The sequence below is a fragment of the Vanellus vanellus genome (assembly GCF_965231255.1).
Source record: "Vanellus vanellus genome assembly, chromosome: 3".
In the NCBI taxonomy this organism is placed as follows: Eukaryota; Metazoa; Chordata; class Aves; order Charadriiformes; family Charadriidae; genus Vanellus; species Vanellus vanellus.
The window spans coordinates 47,823,246-47,847,740 of NC_138907.1; the positions used below are offsets into that span (position 1 = coordinate 47,823,246).

Genomic DNA, 24,495 nt, shown 5'->3' on the forward strand with positions numbered 1-24,495 from the left:
CGTTTGCTGTCTTCCATCCTGAGGTGGCAAACAGAAACGCAAGTGACAGCAGGGAGGCTTTTTAGAGCTAAATTTGTCTTCACTAAGCCATAATTGACCTTGAACAAAAGATGTTGAAGGAAGCAAGACCCTAACAGAAGAGTCTGCTGGAAAGCAGAAGGATGGAGGAGGTAAATCATGCTCTGACTCGATTCCTGTTACTCAGGACCATGCGCGGGCACAAACTGCAATACATGTAAACATAAGGAAAAGCTTTTTCTGCTGTTCAGTGTGGTCAGACCCTGGTACAGCTTGCCTAGGGAGGCTGCAGGGCCTCCACCCCTGGTGATACCCAAACCCTGTGGCAATGTGGCCCTGGGCTGCCAGCTCTGGGTGACCTTGCTCAAGGCTAGGGGGTGGGGGGGGTGGCACTGTACCATCCCCTGGACCCCCTTCCCACCTCCATAGCCCTGGGTCTCCATGGCTTGTGCCATGGCCCTGAGAGCTGACCCCTGCCACTGTACTTGATCAGGTCAGTGTTATGTCCTGGAGACGCTGACTGTGGGACACCAGGCACCCACATCAGCAGCCCAGCCCAGCCCAGCTCCCCTGACTTCACAGGGCGGCAGGAATCAGAGGACTTGCTCCGAAGAGGCTGGGTAGGCCAGCTGTACAGTCCCCTGCCGCGCACGTCACCACAGGCACCGCGACCTCCGCCATTTTGAGATCCCTGCCGCCCACCCCCCGCAACTGCCCCGTCCGCTGGCGCCTGCAGGGCCGATCGGAGCCCTCCAGGGGGCGCTGCCGCGGCGGCGGGCGGCCGCGGCGCCTCTCTTGCCGCACGCTCTGCCCCGCCCCGCCGGTGCCCGCCGGTGCTGTGCTGGCGGAGGGGGCGGTGTTGTGGTGGCGGTGGGTCCTGCCGCCGCCTTGGGCCTTGGCGGGCCGGGGGCGGGCATGGAGGCGAAGAAGATGAACCTGCCGCGGGGCCCCGAGAACCTCTGCTTTGACAAGGACGAGTTCATGAAGGTAGGTCGGGGCTGGCGAGGCAGGCGGGCTGCGGAAGGGCGCCGTGGGCCCGTGGTGCCGCGGCGGGCCTCCTGAGGCGGCGGGTTCCCGGTGGGGTAAGAGGAGCCCGGGAGCCTTGGTCGGGACCTATTACCGCTTCCACGGCCCTTTCGCCGGGCTGAGGCCCCCGGAGGAGCGGTGGGTGTGTGACTAGGAGGGGGATCCGGGCCTTTTGCCCGGAGCAGCGAGGGGGGGAGTGGGGCTGCCCCAGGAGAGGGCCGGCAGGTGTGGAACGGGGTGATCCGAGGGGCTCTGTCCCGGGCCGGGACCGGGCGCTGCAGCTCCTCAGCGGCTGGGGCTGACCCCGGTCATGCTTCCTCCAAATCACACTCTCCTGTGCCTTGAAGCCAAGTTGCAGATAGAGTGGTAACCAGCATTCAGGCCTCGTTGCTTAGAGAGCTAAAAGTAGATCTTAAAACTGCATTTTCTATTTTTGTTTGGGGTTTTTTGTTTGGTTGGTTGGTTGGTCTTTTTAAGTGTGTGCAGGGAGTATACGACCTATTTTGGAGAGCTAGTCTTCTGGTACTCTGACCCACAAGACTGTGTGCTTTTTGAGATTAAAGACCAAGACTTTGGAGCATTGGAAACTACTCTGTTAAGTCGCCTTTTTTGCCCCCCAGTACTTCAGTTTGGTCAGCTCACTGGCATATGGAATACTTTATTTGGGGGATGGAGTGTGTTCCTGATTTGAACTTTTAACTTACATCTTTCTCTTTTCCTCTTTCATTTTCAGCCGGATTTTGATGTTGATCACTTCGTATCAGACTGCAGGAAACGTGTGCAGTTGGAAGAGCTCAGAGAGGATCTGGAGCTCTATTACAAACTCCTTAAAACTGCCATGGTAGAACTCATAAATAAGGACTACGCAGATTTTGTTAATCTATCAACAAATCTGGTAAGTCTTATTAAGTTGTACTATGTAGTTCAGACTTAACATGTTTTAATGCGATTTTTATTTTTCATGTGAGAAGTGTGTGGCTTGTATTTTGGCGTTATTAGATTTAAGACATCTTAAACTGTGACCCCTTGCACTGAGAGAAACTGAAAGAGCATTATTGGAGAATATAGCTACTGTACAGAATTGCTATTGGCCCATAATAAATGTTTTAGAGGTATGCTTTTTGTCTTAAAAAAATCAGTTCATTAGGAAGTTAGACTAAAGGCAAACTTTTTATAAAACTGCTAGTAGTTGTAAAATTGAAGGAAATAAATCATTAAAATTGGCCATTCTGAGGGCTTCTTTTCAGAATCTTTAAATTTACTATACAGTCAGTATATCTTAAAAAAAACCTGACCCACTTGACTGAGAATTTTAATAATTTTCTTATTAAAATGTCTTGTGCACTGCGTATCCTGCTCTTTTACTCCAGTTCATCCAGGTTCCAATTATATAGGTTCAAAGAATGAGATATAACATTTTTATTGGAACAAAAACTTCCATAGGTCAAAGTTTTCTTTCATTTTTGGCTTTGTGTGACAAACAGTGATATCTGTATCCCTGTATTTGAGGTAATGTGTTTTTGCATTGCACTTAAAACTGGAGACTATAAAGGGAGGTATAATTTCTCAGTTCTCTTTTAGTATCTGTAAAATGATAGGCTGTGTCAGTAATTCTCATATGAACTTAATCAAAAAAGTTTTAAATGTTTTTATGGTAATTTCTTTAGGTTGGCATGGACAAGGCCCTTAATCAGCTTTCAGTGCCCTTGGGACAGTTAAGGGAAGAAGTTATGGTATGCTCAAAACAGTCATTATACACAGCTTGGTAAAATTCATCTCACTTTCATATTTTCAAGTAGTTGTAGTAGCAGTAAATTTACATTTTTTATAGTGCCTTTTAACAAAGAGATAAAGGATTTCTTAACTGTGATAAATGAATGGACTCTTGCAAGACAAGTATAAGGTGAAAATATTGAACTGTTTTAATATTTGAATAACTTAAAGACGGTAGTAAATAAATCAGATGCAACACAGTCCCACTGAGGACTTCTGTGCTCAGTCTGGTGGTTTAACCATAAAAGACCACCCACTTGAAGGTTGGTCTTATTCTGACTCTTCCACAGTGATTTGGTATTTAGTGAAGGGCAGTTTTTGTTCATCTTGGCAGCTGGTTGTTTGCTGCGTAAATGTCTATCCAAAATTTTAGCCTTGATGTCTAAACCAGAAAATAGGTTCACAGCATAGAGAAATATTTATTATGTGAAAAATGCTACTTAAATCTGATTTATAACTTCAGTTTCAAGACATAAAATCATAGTGATTTTATTGTTTATTTCTGGGTGAAAGGTGGTTTGTTCTTTGTAAGGTACTAAAAGAATGCTTCTGGCTGAAATAATGATACCTGTGGTGGCTGTACTTTAGGAGCAGGTTATACTTTCAGTGATTCAGTCTTACTTCTGTTTGGGTTTTTTTTTCCACTTGGAAGGTAGTTGATGTACTGTAGCTTTTTTTTGTCCTGTATTCTTATTAATCTGTCTCCTGCTTTAAGTTCAGATTTTTGAGTTAAGATTTTTTAAAACTTAAGTGAAAAGCCAACTTTTCATACTGACTTTTTCTCTCACAGAGTCTTAAGTCATGTGTCAGTGAAGGAATTCAAGCAGTAGATGACCGAATGACTAAACAAGAAGATATTAGAAGAAAAAAGGTACAACAGACACCCTATTACCTTGGAAAGATCCTCATTAGGACAACTTTTTGTTTTGCCATTAACCTCAAGAAAATGAAATTGTAAAAGTTTTAGGCTGTCTAGATTCACACATGCAGGATTTTGCACTTGTAAAAATAATGATTAAAATTTTTGTTGACAGACTTCATTTTTACAGTGTCTAGTTGATCATAAATCTTTATTTTACTTTATTTGCCAAAAACATCTATGTTTGGGTTTGGTTGGCTTCAATTACAGTTACTCATGTTTCTGCTTGTAGTAGTATATAAACGTGCTTATTATGAATATATGAATATAATTAAAATACAGCAGTTTAATTTCTATATGAGGGGGGAAACTATAACATCTGTCTTTGTGCTTAACTTGGTAAAAATAGGATAAGTTCTACATTTCTGAACAAACATCATTTGTGGGGTTTTATGGACTTAAGTGAGGAATACTTCAACTGAGACATGACTCAAGTATTAAGATGGAGGGAAAGAAACCAGAAAAAAAAAAAAAAAGGGAAAAAAACATCCAAAATATCTTCAGGGTTGTTAGGTAACATAAATTGGCATAGGGGTCAGTCATAAAAAAATCTTTTTTTCATTACAGATGTGTGTTCTGAGACTTATTCATGTTATTCAGTCTGTTGAGAAAATTGAGAAGATTCTACATTCCCAAGGCACTAAAGAATTGTCCTCATTAGAGGGAAACAGGTAAATATGTAAATGTTTGGTTTTGTTTGTAATTGGTGATGCTAACATAATTTCATGGTATTGGTGTAGATGAATTTACAAGTGTTAGGATATATCTTTAGAAATGTAACTGCTGGAATAAGTGATTTATTTTCGTATTTTCTCAGGTTTAGTGTTCTGCAAACTGGTCATTCACAGAATATGTAGCTGAGCTTCTGAAGTTCTGAATTATTTGTAGTGCTTTCAGTAAATGTGTGCTTTTTGAAGTTTACATGCAGTAATTTTTTTTTTCTTGGCAGTCACAGTCCTGTCATGTCTGAAATACTCTCTGCAGTACAGTTTATTTTAATATTGTTTGGAAGTAAAATGAGAAATAGTTTTTCTTGTTTTCCCTGCATATGTATAACTGAAAAGGCTGCTGCAAGAACAGTCTGAGGCAGGCAAGCCACACATGTAATACTTCTGGTAGAAGGAAAGTTTGTGACAAATTCCAGTCAGACTCACAAGTTTTGTTTTTTAACAACTTCATGGAAAGTGTCTTCTCCCTCTGCTTTTGCTGAGGGATAGAAGATGTCTTTCAGCCAGTTTTGGAACTGAGGTACCAGCTATGCACTTGAAACAATTGACTGGGATGCAAGTGAGAATTATGCTGGAGGAAAAAGACAATTTGGTGAACCTTTTTGAATGTGTGACTGTCTCTTCAGTTTAGTGCACTGGATCACATTGTAATAAGTTGGGGGAGGTAGAAGAATAAGTTGATACCTAGAGGGACAAAGCACATGCGAATGTTTTCAGTCAGAGTGAGGGACTTTGCAGAATCATGTTTTGAAGCAAGATTATATGCTGAAAATTTGGCTAATTATACAGACCTGAGAAGGGTAGGTCTGTCTCTGTAGAGATAGCTGTCACTAGTTTTACTACATGACAGAAAAGGGAAGTAAGAAGCAATGGATAGTGAAGAGCACTTACTGCAGTATGAGCTGTAAGGCTGCCTTTTCATGTGACGATAAGCAGCACTACCATATAGAAAGCAGTGCTTCATACTGCTCAGGCAGCTTCTTATGTCCCTCTCAGCTTCTGCTTTACCCACTTCATATCTTAGTAGCTCCAAAACAACTCTAATCATGTAGTCTGTTCCAGATTACTATTGCATGATTGCAATAATTGTAGTAATAATTCCAAATATTTAGATTAAACCACAAAAATGGGGGGAGAGCATTATCTATCTGCTGCAGATGAAAGTGAGTTGATTTGAAAGGGTTTTACTGTATTCTCATTTTGTATCGTCTTTCTTCTAGCCCACTCTTAACTGGACAGGTTTTAGAGAGAATTGCCACGGAATTTAATCAGCTACAATTTCACGCAGTACAAAGCAAAGGAATGCCCCTTTTGGACAAAGTGAGACCAGTAAGTGTTGCATGGTAGCCAGCTTAACACCTGTAGGGTCAAGCAAAACCAATATAACTGGAAGACAAATGCCTGTTTCCACAGAATTTTATTGAATTAATTTATGGAGGAAAATTAGTTTCAAGAGGTCATTTTACCAGTTGCCTAGAAGTATTGCTTCTTCTGAGGGTTTATGCTTTGTTTGCTAATTTCTTTAGGATAAATTACTAAGAATAAGAGTAGGAAATATGACAGACGTTTTTGTCAGCCTAATGTATCTTGCAGTTTGTCTGCTTGCTGATATTGAAGCCTAGTTCTAGAGATTTATATTGGTTTTGTTAGCTGCAGTGTAGAGACCAGAATATAAATGGAATGTGTCTACAAAGTGTCTGGCTTGAATATATTCGACTTTGTCTTTTGGTGAAATTTGTTGCCTGACTGTGGCTGTTCAGGCTGGTAGGCTAATCTCCTTAATATCCTGTTTGTAATAACTGCCTACTGTAAAAGATTAATGAAGTTAACTTTTTTTCTTCTGTCTATTCATCGGAGAGCGGGAACAAATGAAGACTGGTGCCTAATGGTAGATAGTATGAATAATGTGAATATGGAGATGGGGTAATGCTTTGAGCTGATTAGCATGGATCTGACGTTCTTGATGGCTTGTGAGGTAGTTCATAGCTCCATTTTTTCACTATGTATGTCTATTGGCAATATAAACATGTTTCAGCTCAAGATTTCCATGGTACCATGTGGATTCATGGGCAGTGTATGAGACTGTTCTGGCCACTGAGTTGTCAAACATGGATAACAACAGGGTAGTATTTATGGTGGGAAGACCTTTGTTACTTTGTCATGTGGTTCCTTAAAGATGCTTGCCAGGCTTCTGTCCTATACCTGTTGTTGCTAAGGGTCATCAGGTCATAGTTTTCATGACTAGTCAGCAGTTGGGTTATGGGCTTTGCATGTTCAGAACAAATTCTTGGCTATTTAAAAAATCATTTTAGGATGAATGGACACAATACAGCATGCAAAAGGCTAGAAAAAAATTTACTCGTTAAATTGGTAGTTCAGCTGTGATTAAATTAATGTCTATCCACAGAATCGTCAGGGTTGGAAGTGACCTCTGGAGATCATGTAGTCCAACCCCCCTGCCTGAGCAGGGTCACCTACAGCAGGTTGCACAGGACAGCATCCAGGCGGGTTTTGAATATCTCCAGAGTGGGAGACTCCACAACCTCTCTGGACAGCCTGTGCCAGTGCTCTGCCACCCTCAAAGGAAAGAAGTTCCTCCTCATGTTTAGATGGAACTTCCTATGCTCAAGTTTGTGCCCGTTACTTCTTGTCCTATCACTGGGCACCACTGAAAAAAGACTGTTCCCATTTCTCTGGCACCCTCCCTTTAAGTATTTATAAGGATTAATAAGGTTCCCCCCCTCAGTCTTCGTTTCTCTGGACTAAAAAGACCCAAGTCCCCCAGCCTTTCACTGAAAGGCTATTGCTGAACTTGCTTCAAATATAGAGTTGTAAGGGACTGTCTTGGCCCAGAAGTGTGTCTGCAGGTAATATAGGAATGAGTTGGATCTAGTGGAAGAGGTGTTGCAGGAGATGAGGAAAAATGGTAAGCAAACAGGAGAATGTATGCTGATTGAAGCAGCTGTTTGGCAGAAGCCAGGAGGAATCTAGTGGTATGTTGTCTTTTTTTTTTTTTTTGTCCTTTTTTTTTTTTTTCCCCCCCAGTGTCACTCAATGTCTTTGGTTTGCAGTAATTTGACAAGTAGGGCTGGGAATTCACTATTGTTTTAGTTTTTGACAGTGAGGGGTAAATGCCACAGTTGTTACCTCTGGTGACTTATTGTGAAGCTTTTGTATATTATCACACATAGTGGTTAAGTTGAACAAGGAACAGTTATTGACCTATTTCTTCAGGATAAAGGGGACCTTAGATAAGTTACCACATAACCTAAAACATATAGAGGAAAATAACTGCCTTTTAACCTTATTATAATAAACACTGTGTTAAATAGCATCATTAACCCATTAAGCTTGTGTTAATGTTCATTTAATGCTGACAGTTATCAAAACTTGTGCACCTTTGAAATGAAAACAAAAAGCTGAATTACGTGTTCCTGGAAAAATTTTCTTCAGCAATGATGGCAAGGACACTTTGCTTTTGATTTTTTATTACTGTATTTTGTTTCTCTTCATAGCGTATAGCTGGAATAACAGCTATGTTGCAGCAGTCTCTGGAAGGGCTGCTCTTGGAAGGCCTTCAAACTTCAAATGTTGACATAATACGTCACTGTCTACGCACTTATGCAACAATTGACAAAACGCGAGATGCGGAGGCATTAGTTGGTCAAGTGCTTGTAAAACCTTACATAGATGAGGTAAGATAAAAATAAAGAATCCTAAGAAAATTAATTGATTTGCAAACATGTTTATTTTTCCTATTAACCTCCAGCTTTCTTTAGCAGCTTCAAAATGCCTTTGTGGAGAGAGCAGGAGAACTGAGCCCCAGCACAATGTCTATTTGTTTGTTGTTGCTATTTAATAGAAATAGATGGAGGAATTCTCTGTCCACCAATTTCAGGTTAAATCTGGTTGGAATACTTTTTCTCACCTACATTTTTCTTGGGGTGAGGAATCCGAAAAACAAACCTTAAACCAAGCACATGAATGGAGTAAAATCAAATTTTTTCTGGACCAGGGTGCATCTGTGGAAATCTGATCAGGTATGGGGTTTGCATTTCTTCATGTCTGGCTCCGTAGTAGGCAAATGCAGCAGAAATAGTTCTTGGTGCAATGTCCTTTTGTTCCCATTGTGTGAAGAAGCAGTTTCTGCAGTTCCTATCTGTACCAGGACATTAGCAGGAGCAGAAACAAGTGTTTGTTTGGGAAGCACTTGCTCTTGTCTGGTGGGGAAAAATGTGTCAGGTGGCCAATTTCTCAATGCATGAGAACCTGATTTTAGTAGGCCATCAGCTTACAGTAATAAGTTGCACCAATCGCAAAGTACTGATGGGGACCAAATGGGGACCAAAAACTGTAAAGTAAAAGAGCTGCCTCAGCTATTGCAAATGTACGCTTGCTTGAATTTGTGCATGTTACTAGAAAGCGGCATAGATCTTCCCCTCATTGTTGCCTCTGTAATAAATAGCACTTTTCAGTGACTTTGAGTTCCAAGTTATGCTATTGATGTATCTTTCCCTTTGCTGTCAAGATTTTCTTTTACTGCCATTACTCTTTAAATTGAGATATTTTATCACGTCCTCTTTGCTCAGTAAAACATGAGAGGTATGTTATGATGTGAGATACTCTTCTCTGCTTTCAGGATATTTAAAACAGTTAGTTCTCTACTGGTATTTTACCAAAAAAAAAAAATGAAACCACTTATAGTATGGAGCTAGCATTATTAAGACCTATAAAAGCAATGTGAACGTTGTTTCTAAAAGTATTGAATATATTCCTGTAGGCAATAATACAGTTGCCTTTTCTTACACTGATGTGCCTTTCTGAACATAAATGCAGAAGTGACTTTAAGGTATTTGCTTCCTTTTTCCATTTAGTGGCCATTTGCCATGGTGTTCCCAACCAAGGCAAGTGAAGTCAATCTGTATAACTTTTGATGAAGGAGTTGTTCTTCTAAATCAATACAGGGAAAAGAAATTATGTTTTGTTTTGTTTTTTTTTTCACTCAGTAACGTCTTCAGCAACCAAGAGATGTAATTGTTACTTTCCCTTCCTAGTGAAACAATAGTATGTCTGACAACAGCTGAGCTGTATGTCATTGTCAGTAGGATGTTTTCTGCTGTTGGAAGTTAAACATTTAAAATTATTCTGGTTTTACTTTGTATGCATACAGATTTACAAAGCAAAGTCAGCTCCTGAGTTTTTGGGTGGGAGGGGGAATCGAACAGTGGTGGTGTCTCCCCTTAAGGACAGACTTCCTTTGGGTGCTTGCTAATGCTGTAGCAACTGCTGTAGTGGGGGTCAGGTCGTCTTTGCTTCTCAGTTTTCTCAGTATCTTTTCTTTCCCCACTTCTGCACCGTTCCGCTTGTTTATGTAGCAAGAGGCAAAAGTGTTTAGACAGGTGGAAGAATGCCAAGAAATATAAGCTATTGTTCTTTTCCTGTATTGTCCAACTACTGTCTGCCTTCTCTTTGTGCCAGAGATTATCCCTTTTTATTGGATATGAGGTACTGTCCTGACAAACTGCTTTGCTAGCTGTGTTAAAGGCTTAGCATTGTCACAAAAGATTCTTGGCTATTGGCTTAACTGCCTCTGGGATTGGACCAACAAGCTTCTAAATTTAGAAGAATTTTTTTCTACTTTATTCTGAGGTTTGTTTAGCTTTCTCCAGTCACCCATTTAACTTCACAGACTGTTTCAGGGGACAGCGATATGTGCAGTGGGTGGGGAGCCAGTCATTTAAAAGCAAGGAGCTCATTCCCATTCTTATAGCCAATCTTGCCAGTTAGAGGGCAACATTAAAGGAAATAATAATTGAAGCTGCCAAGTTATACTTGGAAACTATATTGTAAAAAAGTAATATAGCAAATATCCCAATATTTAGGGGTATAGTGGTAGAGGAGTTTTGAGTGAGTAGGCTTTGAGTCTTGCATTACAGTATGTCATATTCACTTTTCTGACATTTAACATTGAACTCTTCCTGGCAGGTTATTGTGGAACAGTACGTTCAATCTCATCCTAATGGCCTTCAGGCTATGTACAATAAACTGTTGGAGTTTGTTCCTCATCATTGCCGTCTCTTGCGTGAAGTAACAGGAGGAGCTATTTCGAGGTAAATATCTTGGGTTTTCTTTTGGTTGCACTAAAGTTACAGGAAGTATCATATACATTTGAAATGTATTGCATACTTTAGCTTCCATGTGCAAACAATTTATCTCGCCTTTCCTGAAGATTCATAGCCAAATTTGATTTCTTCCTAATGTCTATTTTTCAAAACAAAACTGTGAACAAACTTTCTTGCTTCTGCGACCCAGACCTTCAGAGGAGGGAAAGAAAACACTTTAATCCATGAAACATGATTGTACACTTCATCCAAGGAGAAGGGCATAATAAAGCTATTTGAAAATATAAGTTCAAAAGTTGGGTTAGCGTACATCAGAAAAGCGGTGTTGATCCCCAGAGGTTTGACTGATTTATTGCATGTACTGGAACTACAGGTTTAATTGATTTGTGTAGTGCTTCCTCTGTCTTCTCCAAAAGTGCTTAATTCCTTATGCAATTAAGTTGCCTGTTTTGAAGTTTAAATAATTCAGGTCTACTGAATTGTATCCATTTATTCATCTATTTGCAGGCTGGTTAATATAGTAGACTGCTGTAATTAGCAGAACTATGGATGTAGCCCCTAGGGACTGCAGAATTACTTTTCTAATTATTCATCCATTGCTGAGCTTTTTATGACTTCTAAGTTTTACTAACATTTCAATTCTTTTAATCCCTCAGCAAGTTTTAATCTTTCTTCTTAATAATGGAATGTTTCTGCTTTGTACTGTGGTGTACTGAACTTGAATTAAATGCTTGTGTCTCTTCAGCTCTCAATTTATAAATTTTCATAACCAAGGTAGCTTTTAATCTTTTGCTTTGAAGCACAGTATCATGTATAAATATGGCTTGGAACAGTTATGAAAGTTTTGCTTCTTTTCATTGCATTAGTCACATTATTCCTACTTGGTTCCTCTGAAGTTTAGAGTTGTTAAAAGTTGAAATATGCAAGTAAGAATAGGAGTTCTCAGCTGAAATGTACTAATTTTCCAGAATACACTTGCAAAATATATAACTGATAAAATTTTAAAATACTTTGAGAGTTATAAAAATACCTTGCATTTGATGAGACTGTGGGATCAAATATGAAACCGTGAAAGAAGAATTGATTAAGGGAATCAACATACCTATGTGAAAAAAAAAAACTTAAATTGTGTTTTGTTTAATGCAGTGCATTTCTTTTTAGTTATCCCTACCTCCAAATAGAAGCCTGGTGGTAAAATATAACCATGGAATAATTGCAATTTTATTTCAGTGAAAAAGCAGATATTGTACCTGGATATGATTTCTTAGTGAATTCAGTGTGGCCAGAAATAGTACACGGTTTAGAAGAGAAATTGCCATCACTGTTTAACCCTGGAAACCCAGATGTGTTTCATGAGGTAATTAATTTTAATTTTTTCCATTTGTGGTTCCTTTGACACACACAAGAATTGAAATGAGTTATGTTCTCTAGCTTTTTTCCCTGCTGCTTTTGTGTAAATTCATGTTGTTGCATGGCTTAGAAGAGGAGGTTATCTCAAATCACTTGATTTAATTTTCATAGTAATTAATTTTCCCCTCAAGTTTGTCAGGAAAGCTTGTACAGAAGTTATTGGAAGCCATTTAGTCATGTGAATTTGGGCTTAGTGTTTGTTTTAGGAGTAGATGTTCTTTCTTAGTTGTAGAATTGCAACATAAATGAAGGTGGTGGAGCGGACAACTCCAATGTTCACCCAAGACTGGGACTTCCGTATAGGAAGGGCTGTCATATTAATTCAATACCATGGTTACAACTTGCCCTATACTATGGGAAGGTAAAAAAAATTTCTTTAGTTCACTTGCTTATTTTAGTTTTTTCTCTCTTTCAGCGCTGCAGATTATGTTGTGATTAGAAACACAAGTTAACTAAGAGAAATAAACATACTTGAAGGCAGTGTGATAAGGTTTAGAACATAAAAGAAGTATTTTCTCTGGTATCACAATCAATTATGAAGCAAGCTTGCATTCTAAAATTAATTTACAGTACTTGTAACTCTTTTATTTTCATCATCGGCAGTGCTGCTCTGCATCTGAAACATCATCTCTTACTAATGTTGAAACAGATTTCTTGGTCTAGTATGAAGATTGGCTCTGGCAGTACTTCGTTAGTATATCACTAGAGCTTTCTGCTTTTCTTCATGTCCTGCCTGTCTTGTATTCAACCGTGATGGCTGACATACTCGGATTTTTCTTTTCCTTGCAACTTGACTTATGATTAGTGTGAAACCTTTTATTTTCAAGATGGAGATGGCATGCAGTGATAAATTGTCTGAAGGAAGGCATAGTAGGCAGATCAGGACAAATGACTTGGAAATGTTGGATTGCTGATGGAGATTTACACAGCAAATGATTCTTCCTGTGTTCATGCAAAACTGCTTTTACTAAATACTTCTGTTTTTCTTTGAATTTAAGATCTCTTTCATACAGATACATTGAATAACGGAAGGCAGGCGGGCAGGTGAATACTTAGTTTCCCATGGAGTTTCAGTCACTCTTCAAGGTTTCACCTAATGCCTTGCATACTGCAAATTGTGAGCTATGTTGGGCTTTTGTGTCTGTGCAGCTTGGTTTGCACAAGAATATATTTTATTTTCAGAAGAACTGAGTTTGCTGTTTTAAATGAATTATTTTTAAAAGGCTGTCATCTTATATTAAGCTGATACTGACCAGCAGTGACATTGTGTTTATTTAAAAAAAAACCCACAAACAAAACCATAAAAACCCAGCACCCCCCATGAATTTCAAGTAAAGCGTGTAGTAAGTCTAAAGTACTTTCCAGACTGCTTTTGACTACTTAAGTGACTCAGAGTCTAAATCACTAAATATTTTATCTAAAAATCAATATGAAGTTGAAATGCCAAGTGTAAAAATGCTATTATGTCTACCTGAAGACTAATAGAGGTAGTTTCGAATGGAGGGGTGGGGGTGGGGGGGAGATTAAATTGTTTCTGCACTGCTGACAATCCAAGTAATGCAACACAGATTTTAGACAGTAATCTATCTCTGTTTTCTAGGCTGATAGAAATGCAGAAGACTTTTTCTCCAGGTTTGTTTGCATATGCATAGGTTTCATGCTGAAAAGTTTGAATATGCAATATTATCTGTTAGGAGGTTTTTAGATGTAGAGAAGGGGAATGGAAAATATTTTTTTTAAATCCTGTAAAAATCAGACTGGCAGTGTTAAGCATGTATGTTAAAACAACTATTTACTTGTGCAGAATTTTTTTTAAAACTGGTTTCAAGTTGTCATGCCCTTATTTCTGAGCCAGATTTATAGCTTTACAGGCATTTGAAGAGAGTACTCCTTTTATCCCTAAACACTCATTTGAGACTGTTAAGTTTAGATACCTCTGTTTGAAAATTGGTCCATTTTGTTTCCTACGTGAGCTTCTTTTAAATAACTTTGTGCAGTCAATTATGGCCTGTGAGCACACATTGTCGGCTCATGTCCAGGTTTTCATCCATCAGTACTCCCAAGTCCTTCTTGGCAGGGCTGCTCTCAATCCCTTCATCCCCCAGCCTGTATTGATGCTGGGGGTTGCCCTGAGCCAGGTGCAGGACCCCACTTTTTGAGCCTGTCGAGGTCCCTCTGGATGGCATCCCATCCCTTAGGTGTGTCTGCTGCACCACTCGGCTCAGTGTCGTCTGCAGACTTGCTGAGGGTGCACTCGATCCCACTGTCTGTGTTGTTGATGAAGATGTTAAACAATACTGGTCCCAGTATGGACCCCTGAGGGGACACTGCTTATCACCAGTCTCCATCTGGACATTGAGCCATTGACCACTACCCTCTGGATGTGGCCCTCCAACTAATTCCTCATCCACTGAACAGTTCACCCATCAAATTCATACCTTTACAGTTCAGAGAGAAGGATGTTGTGGGGGACCATGTCAAAGGAGATCTGTTGCTCTTCCCTTGTCTACTGATGTAGTCACTTCATCATAGAAGGCCACTAGGTTGGTCAGGTCGGACTTGCCCTTGGTGAACCCATGCTGGCTGTCTCGAATCACCTCCCAGCACACGTCCTATGGTCGCAGGAGAGTTTCTGAGAGCAGAACCTGTAAGCAGCAACTTGGGGCTTCTCCTGAGTATGTCTTACCGTTCAGAAGAGGCAAAAACATCACTTGTGTAGTGCCCTGGATTGTGGTAAAAGCCTAGCTGCAACAGCCCTACTGCTGCTCTTATTGCAATGAAGTCAGAAGCACTGAGAGATTCAGTCAGCCTTGTTTCCTTAATTCAGCAGTGGCTTAATGAGCATGTGTGATAGGTTTTGTGGCTGTTTTTTATTTTTTTTATAGAAGAAACTTGCACATAAGACAAACTGTTTTTCAATGCAAAGAGGTAGATTTTAACTGAAGCTGTATTTTGATTTTAAATTGATTTGTGTAACCTTTGTGTTCTGTTAGCAATGTTTGTTTTGTGTGAAATAGCATTTTTATGCACTGTTTTGCTGCTGGTTTTCGCTTAAGTGTTTGGATTTCTGCTTTGTGTATGGTTTATTATTTCATTATTTTCAGTAACAGTAAGTTACTGTTGAGAGTAAGCCCACAGTGCATTTGAGGATTAATGTAATTTCTCTTTGCTTGCAACTGACTTAATATTATTTGCAAACATCTTATTAGAAGTATACACTGGATAAATTTAGTTTATCTGAAATTGTTTAAAGTTCTAAAAATATTTGGTGTTTGCAAAGCATATTTTTAGGGAAACAGTTCTAGAAATTGCTATAATACAGGTCCTGTATAACAAAAAAATATCATGCTTTCATTCTCATGTGTGTTTGGTGATGTGTACTTCTGGGTTTTGTTCCTGGTTATTTATATTTGTTATGTCCCTTTATCTCCTGTGACTGAGACTGTTTTTAGTACTGTGCGGCACTGTTGTTTCACCCCAGTGATCCAGCTCAGAAATACTGATGCATCTCTGATGAATTCTGCTTGTTCAGGGTACTTGAACAATTTTATACTTTTTGAAGTGTTCTGCCACTAGCTTTTCTTATCGTAGAATAATATCTCAAAACCAGTTAACTGGTTTTGGTTTCATTGCAAGCTGGAATTTTAGCCTTCTATGATTAGGTGATGGAGCACAGCGTCAGCCCATTCTGAACCTCGAGGTTAACTGTAGTGTGATACAAGAGTTCTGCTGAATGGCTGGTGGTCTTCCTTGTTGCTGGGACCTTGTGTGTGATCAGAATGCTCGTTCTCTTTCTGCAGAAGTACACTACTAGTATGGATTTTGTACGGAAATTTGAACGGCAGTGCGGCTCCCAGGCCAGCGTGAAACGGTTAAGATCTCATCCCTCTTACCACAGCTTTAACAACAAATGGAATTTGCCTGTATATTTTCAAATACGGTTAGTATGAAGTTTTTTGTTCACTCTTTCAAAAGTATAGTTAAATCACAGGAACATGATCTGGCTTAGGGCCAGATCTCCTCATTGTTCAGTTTCACTTGTCAACAAATCATAGTAGAAGTCAAACTAAGAATTTAATTACCAAGACAAGTAACTGTTTTCTATGTCTTTCAACAATTTAGCAAAACCACAGCCAGCTGCTCTTCAGTATGTACTGTGTTGTTGTTACACTGTTACTCATAAGACTTTCAGGAACAGATCTAGATAAGTCTTGAAATCTTGTTTCAAATTCTTTCTCCCCTGTCCCTGGAACTAACCTGTGTGTTGAAGGTTGCTGTGTGTGCAAATCCAGAGGAATACTTACTATGAGGGAAGAAGTCTTTAAGACTTCTTACAAATATAGAATTCAAGGACTTAGCAACTTGTAGCTTTTCCAGATCTATCCATGTTTCTGACATTCTTTTTGTCTCACGGGACATACTTTGTAAAATGCCGGGTCTTGTAGCATTGCCTTCTAGATGATTGCCCTACTATTCCCTTTTCATGAGAAGCTAAGTAATAAGTTTTAGCTTACTTTTCCAGCAGTTCTGATGTACCTGTACTATTACCTTTTACACATCTTGCAACTAGAAGACAGCCAAGAGACCCAAGAAAGCCCTGTTTTAATTCTAGTAATGCTAGGATTTTAATAAAAGGAACAAAATAGAATGTAAACCTGTATTTTTAGAAAGCGTAGTCTACACATCTGATTTTAGGGTTGGATAGCAAGCTTCCAGGCAAGAAAGAGAACAGTTGATGAAGTCTGCTATGACCTAAGTGTGCAGTGTGTGATGTCTCTTGGTCAAAAACCTTCTGAGAGTCAAAAAAAACCCAACCCAAAACCAAACGGGGGGGGTGGGTGGTGGTGGTTGGAATATCCAAAAAAGAGGGAAGAGAAATAGATGTTTATTTTTAACCTGGGTCACTTTAGTGGCCTTATTTATTGCATGATTCTGTAACTGGCAATAACAGTAGAACCATAACCACATTTATGTAGTTTCTTTAATTCAGAATAAATCCATACTGCTGCTGAAAAATTCCATCCAGGTATCTTAGGAGTGCTGGAGCTAACATAAGTGACAGGAGCATGGGGCTGGGAGCATGGTCTTTGGGTTTTTGCTTGCGTAACTGTTCCTGCAGCTGTGTAGTGAACGAACTTGAGCATCTGTTATTCTGGCAAAAAAAAAAGGCTGATTCTCAACTCCAATCAATTTCTCCAAACCACTTAACTGTACAAGTATTCGTGGTGGCCCAAGGGAAAGGGCAGGAGTACTCACTACAGTAGCAGTGCTGAGTGCACCAACTACAAGTGTGCATGGAACTGTAGCCATTATAAACCTTTTAACAGTTATGTCATTAGTAGGTCTGTAAGTCTTTTGTTTGAAAGTGCAACTTTTCTAATAAGTGACCACTTGATCAAATTTTGATATTCTTGCTCATAAAATTGAAATGGAGCTTCAGCGTATTCTTTCTGTTCTAAAATGTTCTTTCCCATTAGGTATTTTGAACTCTGATTGATTAAAAAAACTTTTAAAAAAATCGTTTTCCTTTAATCCAAGATTACTGTAAATCTAAATAGTGCACTATTTTGATAAATGATTGGATAACAGCAGCTGGTTCATCTTTCACCATATAATTCCCATATATTGGAATAACCTGATAACTTTTGGAAGTGCCCAGGAGTTCTTAAGTGCACAACTGTGAAAATAATACAGCGTATTCATTATATATATATATCAGGGAAGCTTTCTCTTTGATGTAAGTTAATATCCTTAAGTCATAGAGGATTTTTATTGAAGTATTGTCTCACGCTATGGCATTTATAGCTGATTGCTAGGTTTTTTCTTTTTTCAGTTGCAGAAATTGCCCAGAACAATCAGCCCTCACTGAATCATTTACAAACAATGCTTTGAGGAACAGATGGATGTACAGGCATTTCTTCTGTAGCAGTGCTGTACAAACAGCCCCAGTAACTCTTTCCCTTGCTGTTAGAACTGTAGTGAAGCCCACATTGGGGAAAATTTTCCTATGTAAGAAACATTCAGCAAAAATTATGTCACTGTTAAAAATCTGATTCCATTCCTAATCCTTTTCACCATAAGACTTAAAGATACTGCTCTGTCAGTGGAAGTGGTGCATAGGCAGGAGCAAGGGTTTGAAGCCATTTCACAAATATTTCTAAAATATGTTTAATTGCTAAACATGCATCTAATCCATAAGGAGTTTGAACAAGAAAAGATAGGTGGGCCCCTGTTCTGATCTGGAAATGACAGTTAAGAGGCTTTAAGAGGAGCCTTACAGGTTTGTAATGAGTAAGTTTGATAGAAAAGCTCACAGAATTACTATGATGCACATAAAAGCAAGAAAGGGGAAAACAATGACAGTAGAACTCTGTATAGGGGAGCTTAAAATGATAGCTTTGTTTCTGCATTTAGAGGGACAACCTGGTTAAAGAAGAATTTTCTACAGCTCTTGCTTGACAATTTTTAGATCAGGGGAATGCTATGTTGTTTAGCCAATATGCTTTAAATATGGAAAAGTATCAGAGGTTTTAATATTAACTTTGCTGTTATACCAAAATAATTGGGGGGGTGAGGGGGGATTTTTTACTTTTTTGAAGGTGAATGTTTAAAAAGGGAGTCAAGGCATCCTGTGAGGAACTGGAACAGGTTGCCCAGAAAAGTTGTGGAATCTCCATCCCTGGAGGTGTTCAAGGCTGGACAGGGCTTTGAGCAACCTGGTCTAGTGGGAAGTGTCCATGGCAGGGAGGTTGGAACTAGATGATCTTCAAGGTCCTTTCCAACCTAAATCATTCTATGATTCTATGAACTATTGATTTTTATCAGGTACAGAATTGTTTGCAGAACCTTATGCCACTGTTCATTGACAAACATGTAGAAAGCTGAAGCCTCCAGTGTCACATGACATATCTGAAGGTCAGCTAAAGCAAGTATGAGACAATGTGTTCACTTTTAGTTTAAAAACAGTAACAAAACAAAAAACTTCACTCCTCAAAACAGCTGAGGAGTTGACACTGTGAGCTATCATTTTGATAGTGTTTATAACTGTGACTTTAGTCATTTCCCCAAAGTATAAGCTTCGTATCTGCCTGTGAAATGTCAAAGGTTCTCTTTCTTGAATGTTGGTCTGGTTTATATCCCAGTGTACGCTGGGCAAAAATAACCCCACGTTTAAAATCTGTGTATGTGCATTGATAACACATTGGAATAATATTGAAATAAACATTGAAAAAATGTTTAGACATCAATTTAAGCAATTGTTGGATTGTAATATTCAAAACTTTTCTGTCTCTTAGATTCAGAGAAATAGCAGGGGCCTTAGAAGAAGCACTTTCAGATACACTAGAGGAAGCACCAGGTAAACTTTTTATGGCAAAAAATGATTTTTTTTATTGTGAAGGAATCAGTGGTGTAAGTTGCAGTGATTACCGTTTGTCTATTTAGTATTTAGTAACATGCATCCTACAGGTTCACATGAGCTTTCTGTTTTCTGATGGACTGATTAAACAGTAGAATACATTTTTATAGAGAAGGCAATATGAGAGTACTGTTCAGTGATCACTTTAGTTACTAAAAACAGCCTTTTTGGCAGCAACCATTAATATATTTGTGGAACTATTCCCTCGGCGCAAGAAGGAACTAAATTGGGATTTGGCATCCTCTAAGTGACAACCAAAAAGCTATGCTGTGTTATTGGGGCATATTTTTTTAGTATTACATAAAGGCAAAAAATGGCTGTTGGCAGCAGTTAGGGTTGCTATGGTTTATAGTGTTGGTGTCTGCTCCAAAAACATGCATTAATTTAGTGGCAGATGAGAAGGTGTGCGCAGGAAGGATTAGAGTGGAAGGCAAAACTTGGTATATTCTTAAGAAGTAGATTGTAGCCAGAAAAGCTTACTTCAGTTAACAGACTAAATACATTTGAAGAAGGCAGCTAAGAGCAACATAAATATGTGTGTCTGTGTGTGTGTATATATATACACAAATGCTCTCTGAAGAGAGCAAGGAGAAAAAAGTCCTAAGGGAGACGAAATGCATAAATCCTGCCACTTCAAGGTGTTTGCCTGGAACAGCACGTCCTTTAGCTCTCGAGTTGTATGCTAGAAAATGTTCGTGCATGAACTGCTTTAAAAGTATTTTGTTTCAGTATGGATATTCCTACTGTGTTTTAAATAAATATTTCTAGCAAGTATCTCAGATATAACTGTGGCAGGAGCAGTAGTTTAGTGCGAAGGGAACATTACAGTTAAGGCTGGCAAGCATGTCTAATATAACTTCTTCGTAAGACAGCCAAAAATTATCCTGAAAGTGTTGTCTCCTGAAGTGGATTATTTCACGAAGCTGTTCCTGCCTTTGTTGCAGGCAAATTCTCATTTGTTGCTTTTGCATGCACAGCTACAGCAAGACTTAGTGGAATTTGAGATCTAAAGCAATGAGGAGCTAATATTTTAGGAGTTTGTTTCATACAATGCTTAATAAATCCTCTTTGCTATGTTTGTGACTCTGTCTCTTTGGAAGACTTTTTTTTACTTTTTTTTTTTTTTTTTTTTAAAACCCTCAGGTAATGCAATTACACTGATGTTACATCTTTTAAAAATGTGATTCAAGTTGACCTTTGTTGTCTGATTGTTTCTAGCGGGCAGCTCATATTGTCTTTTGGCCACTCACATGGTCTGGATGAGTCTTCTGAAGTGCTGGTCAGATCAAATGTTTTTACCGTTATTAGCACACCGTCTGTGGAAACTTAGTCTGCAGATTTTGGCACGCTACTCTGTGTTCATTGGTGAGGTAAGAGAACAGCGTGCTTACAGTTTTGGTGCTTGGGTATGTCCATCACTAAGAGATGTTTTAAAATAAAGTATGTGACCTCTTTAAGCGCTTTTTTCTGAACTTAACATTCTTTAACAAGAACACTTTCAACCAGTTCATGAGTTTGTTTTATAAAAAGTATCACTGCAAAATATGTTATTAACCACAAATACCACTTCTGCGGTGTTACTATCTGATGGTTGCCAAGGCTGTACTTCAATGTATGCTTAAGGCTGCCTCTGTCACTGAAAAGTAATTGGTTTTGTTCTGTTTGTGTGTTCACTCGTTGATACAGTGAACAAAATTGTGAAACTGAGCCAGGTGAAAAATAACCCCTGTAAAAAAAAAAAAAAAAAAAAAAAAAAAAAAAAAGGGGGGGGGGGGTAGTTAATCTGGATCAGTTGTTCAACGTTGAGACTGTAGAACTGCAAGTTTCATGGGCAGCTGACTCAACACCAATGATTCCCTGCTTCTGAGCAGGAGAGGTTGCGCTTTGCTCTTCTGCTCCCAGCCATACAAGTTTCCCCCTGTTTCTTGTGTCATAGAAAGAGAGCATGATGGAATAATTGGGATTTAAAGAGACTTCTGGAGGTCATCTGGTCCAAATTCCTGCTCAGAACAGGGCCAGCTAAGATAAGGGCATGCAGAGCCTTTTCGAATTGAATTTTGAGTATATCCAGAGCTGGCAATTTCACGCCTCTCTGGGAACCTTAGTCCAACGACTGACCACTTTTTCCTCTTATTTGATCAGAATTTCCTATGCTACAGTCCATGTCCATTGCCTCTTACTCTGTCACTGTACCTTAAGGAAAAGTTTCGTTCCATCTTCCCTGTACATGCCCCTTAGGCAGTTGAAGACAGCTTTATCCTTCTCTTAAGACTGAATGACTCTGTTCTCTCAGCTAAATTGGCTCATGAAAAGTACTGATAAGTACCAGGGTTAAAATAGAGTACTTGAGTGAAGCACATGCCTGATAGCAGAGGGCTTGAGGAGGTGAGAGAAAGGGGTTGTTTGACAGCAGTCTTTGGTTATGATTTTTGTATTCCAGCATATGAAAGTTAACTGTATTTCTGTGAAGCAGGTAATGATCAAATTTTTGCTCTTGCACATTCCTCCAATGCAGTAGTTCATTTGAACACCACACAGGTGAAAATTGCTGTAGGACTGGGCGGCCCTCTACTATAGTGACGAATTTGCTCCAAATCATCCAACTCCTTAGTGCACCAAAAACTGTTTTAAAGATATCTTTTTAAACATAATGTGGGAATGCTAATATGCCTTTTAGGTGTGCCGTTCTGCTGCTGAAAACAAATCCTTTATATACTGTTTCTGTTTGTCTAACTTTAACTGCCTTCACTATTGCTAGGGTTCGCATCTCAATTTGATGTTTCAGGTTTCTCTAAGGCCCATTTCCTGTGAGAACACGAAGGAAAGCAAAAAATCTGTGCCAGTTGGTAGAAAGGAGTCTTCTGTAAGCCTCAACCCTGGTGAGGACCAAGGGAATGGGTCTTCTCCAGAAAGTCAGCCATTACCTTCTATATCTAGTACTCAGTTGGTATATGTTGCTGCAGATCTGGACAAACTCCAGGATCAGGTTTGTGCTTATGACTTTACTTACAAAGAGTCTTCCTTGATCTATGTGCCAATATTGCTTGGCATCTTGTTAAGGGCAATAAATTATTTAAAATAATGTACTGTAAAGCTGTTTTTTTATCTTAAATGCTAAAAGTGGAGTAGTCTGATATAGAAAATATTACCTGAAATAAATGGTCTACTCTATGCTTATTTAGAATGGCAGATTACAGAGAAACATCTTCAGGTATTTAAACTCTTTTTATCAGTAGCTGCTGGACTTAAACCCTAAAATAATAATTTCTGCTCATTTTTGGTGCAAAGCATTGCCGTCCCAGAGTCTTACCTTTGCTGGTAAAATCCCTGTTGCCACTTGGAGTGTGGTGCAATATTCAGATTTAATATTATGTTCTCTTTTAAATGCTTTCCAGTTTTAGTCTTTGAGGTAGAGAAAAGATTTTATGATCATGATTATACTTTACTAATGATCCAGAATCTTGAAAAGAGTTGTATGGTATTAATTTTCATTCAGTGGGGATGACTTCTGCATATTTTTGGTCAATAAGGCTGAAATGTCTGTAATTTGTGAAGTTGTAAGTTGCATCTGGGTTGATAATATTTTGTTAATGCTAAATTATTTCCTCTGGGGACAATAGTAAGGTAGGGGATTTACTGTGTAGGCCTTAATTCCTGTGAATATTGTATTTTTCTAGTACCAGTTTCCCATAAATGCAGTAAAAAAGTAGAAAAGATTGAAGGTGTCTTTTGATGCACTGGAACATACAGAATGTAGGAAGAGTAATTAAAATATGTTTATAACATGACTGTATCTCTTGGGTTTTTTGTTCAGATTCCTGACATCTTAGAAATGATTAAACCAAAACTTGAAATGATTGGCTTCAAGAATGTATCTTGTATTGCAGGTAAAGCTGAAACACTGAATTCACTTCCTTTCCCCTTTCTCCCAGATCCCCTCTGCCAACCAAACAAAATCAGCTTTTCCACACAGTTTCATTATTTACAATGAAAAATTAGAAAATACCAATGTTTTTTTACTTAATGAAGCTGCTTTAGGTGTAGATTGTTAAATAGAAACTATCTTGAACAGACACATTGAGTCTGGAAAAGGTTGATTAAAATTGAGTGAGTCTGAAGTGCTTTGGGTTTTTTTGGGGGTGGGCTCTTTTTATTTTTCTCCTCTCTCTTTTTTTTTTTTTTTTTTTTTTTTTTGAGTAACTTGTCATTGTCCAGTAATTAGGGTGCCTTTCCAGTAGGTGGGGGACCTTAGACTAGGAGATTCGTATCATATCTTTAAACATCTACTTGTAAAGGAAATGGGGAAGAAGTAAGAAGACACTTTCCATTATCCAATTCAAACTAAAATATTTTTCTTAAAAGATTTTTCTGTTTGGCCTGCTAAATCACGTAAGGAGGATAGTTATCAAAGTTTCATAGTTAAATACCTTAATTTCAGAAGACAGAAGCAGTTAAGTATATTAACCTCTTTTTTTCTGGTTGTGGTGTTTTGTTGGGTTTTTTTATCATTCTTTGTATAAAACATGGTGCCTGATTTTAATTTAGTAGTTAATGCCAGATTTGTAGTAGCTGGGTGAGTAAACTGGTCCCTGTCTTCAAGTATAGCCAGAAGTTCTGCTGTGAATTCCGTTTAAATCTCTAAATTAAGATTATTGTCCATAAGAGAGGTAGGAGATTGTGCACATCCCCCACTCAGTAGATGGTCTGTTGTCAGCCACAGCTTTGAGTTGAGCATGTTCCAGTCACTCCATAGGGAATTGAGGTACTATGAGAAAAAATTTCACAACTATGGTTTCCTTGATAGCTCAGAGCCTTTTGATTCAAGTCTCTTGCTACATTGGTAATACTGAAAAAACTGGGAACCTGGAGAATGTTACTTTGCCCCTTTTTCTTTCCTTCCCTCTATCTGTTTTTCTGGCTGAGGAATGGTTGATGTTACTGGATGTGTTTTCTAAATTGCTGATGTGTTTTTATTTAGTAAACATCCTGTATTTGATACCAGCATCCATCTTGGGTAGTGAGTGAGACTGGGATGATGGGGGGGTTCACATAATTTATATAGTGATTGGGCAGGGTAGCTCA

At 38.9% G+C, this 24,495-nt stretch overlaps 1 protein-coding gene across 1 annotated transcript in view; it reads left to right on the forward strand.

Annotated features, from left to right (window-relative positions):
- Positions 1 to 924: 924 nt before the first annotated feature.
- The window catches only part of COG2 (component of oligomeric golgi complex 2), a 32,177-nt gene continuing 8,606 nt past the window's right edge, over positions 925 to 24,495 (forward strand). Inside the window, exons 1-14 of the mRNA XM_082481612.1 lie at positions 925 to 1,005; positions 1,778 to 1,939; positions 2,712 to 2,777; positions 3,608 to 3,688; positions 4,304 to 4,407; positions 5,685 to 5,793; positions 7,980 to 8,159; positions 10,450 to 10,574; positions 11,817 to 11,943; positions 15,797 to 15,936; positions 19,292 to 19,353; positions 20,632 to 20,783; positions 22,199 to 22,399; positions 23,228 to 23,300. Of these exons, the coding sequence (XP_082337738.1) occupies positions 934 to 1,005; positions 1,778 to 1,939; positions 2,712 to 2,777; positions 3,608 to 3,688; positions 4,304 to 4,407; positions 5,685 to 5,793; positions 7,980 to 8,159; positions 10,450 to 10,574; positions 11,817 to 11,943; positions 15,797 to 15,936; positions 19,292 to 19,353; positions 20,632 to 20,783; positions 22,199 to 22,399; positions 23,228 to 23,300 (1,654 nt within the window). The 5' untranslated portion in view covers positions 925 to 933. The remainder of the gene's footprint in view (positions 1,006 to 1,777; positions 1,940 to 2,711; positions 2,778 to 3,607; positions 3,689 to 4,303; positions 4,408 to 5,684; positions 5,794 to 7,979; positions 8,160 to 10,449; positions 10,575 to 11,816; positions 11,944 to 15,796; positions 15,937 to 19,291; positions 19,354 to 20,631; positions 20,784 to 22,198; positions 22,400 to 23,227; positions 23,301 to 24,495) is intronic.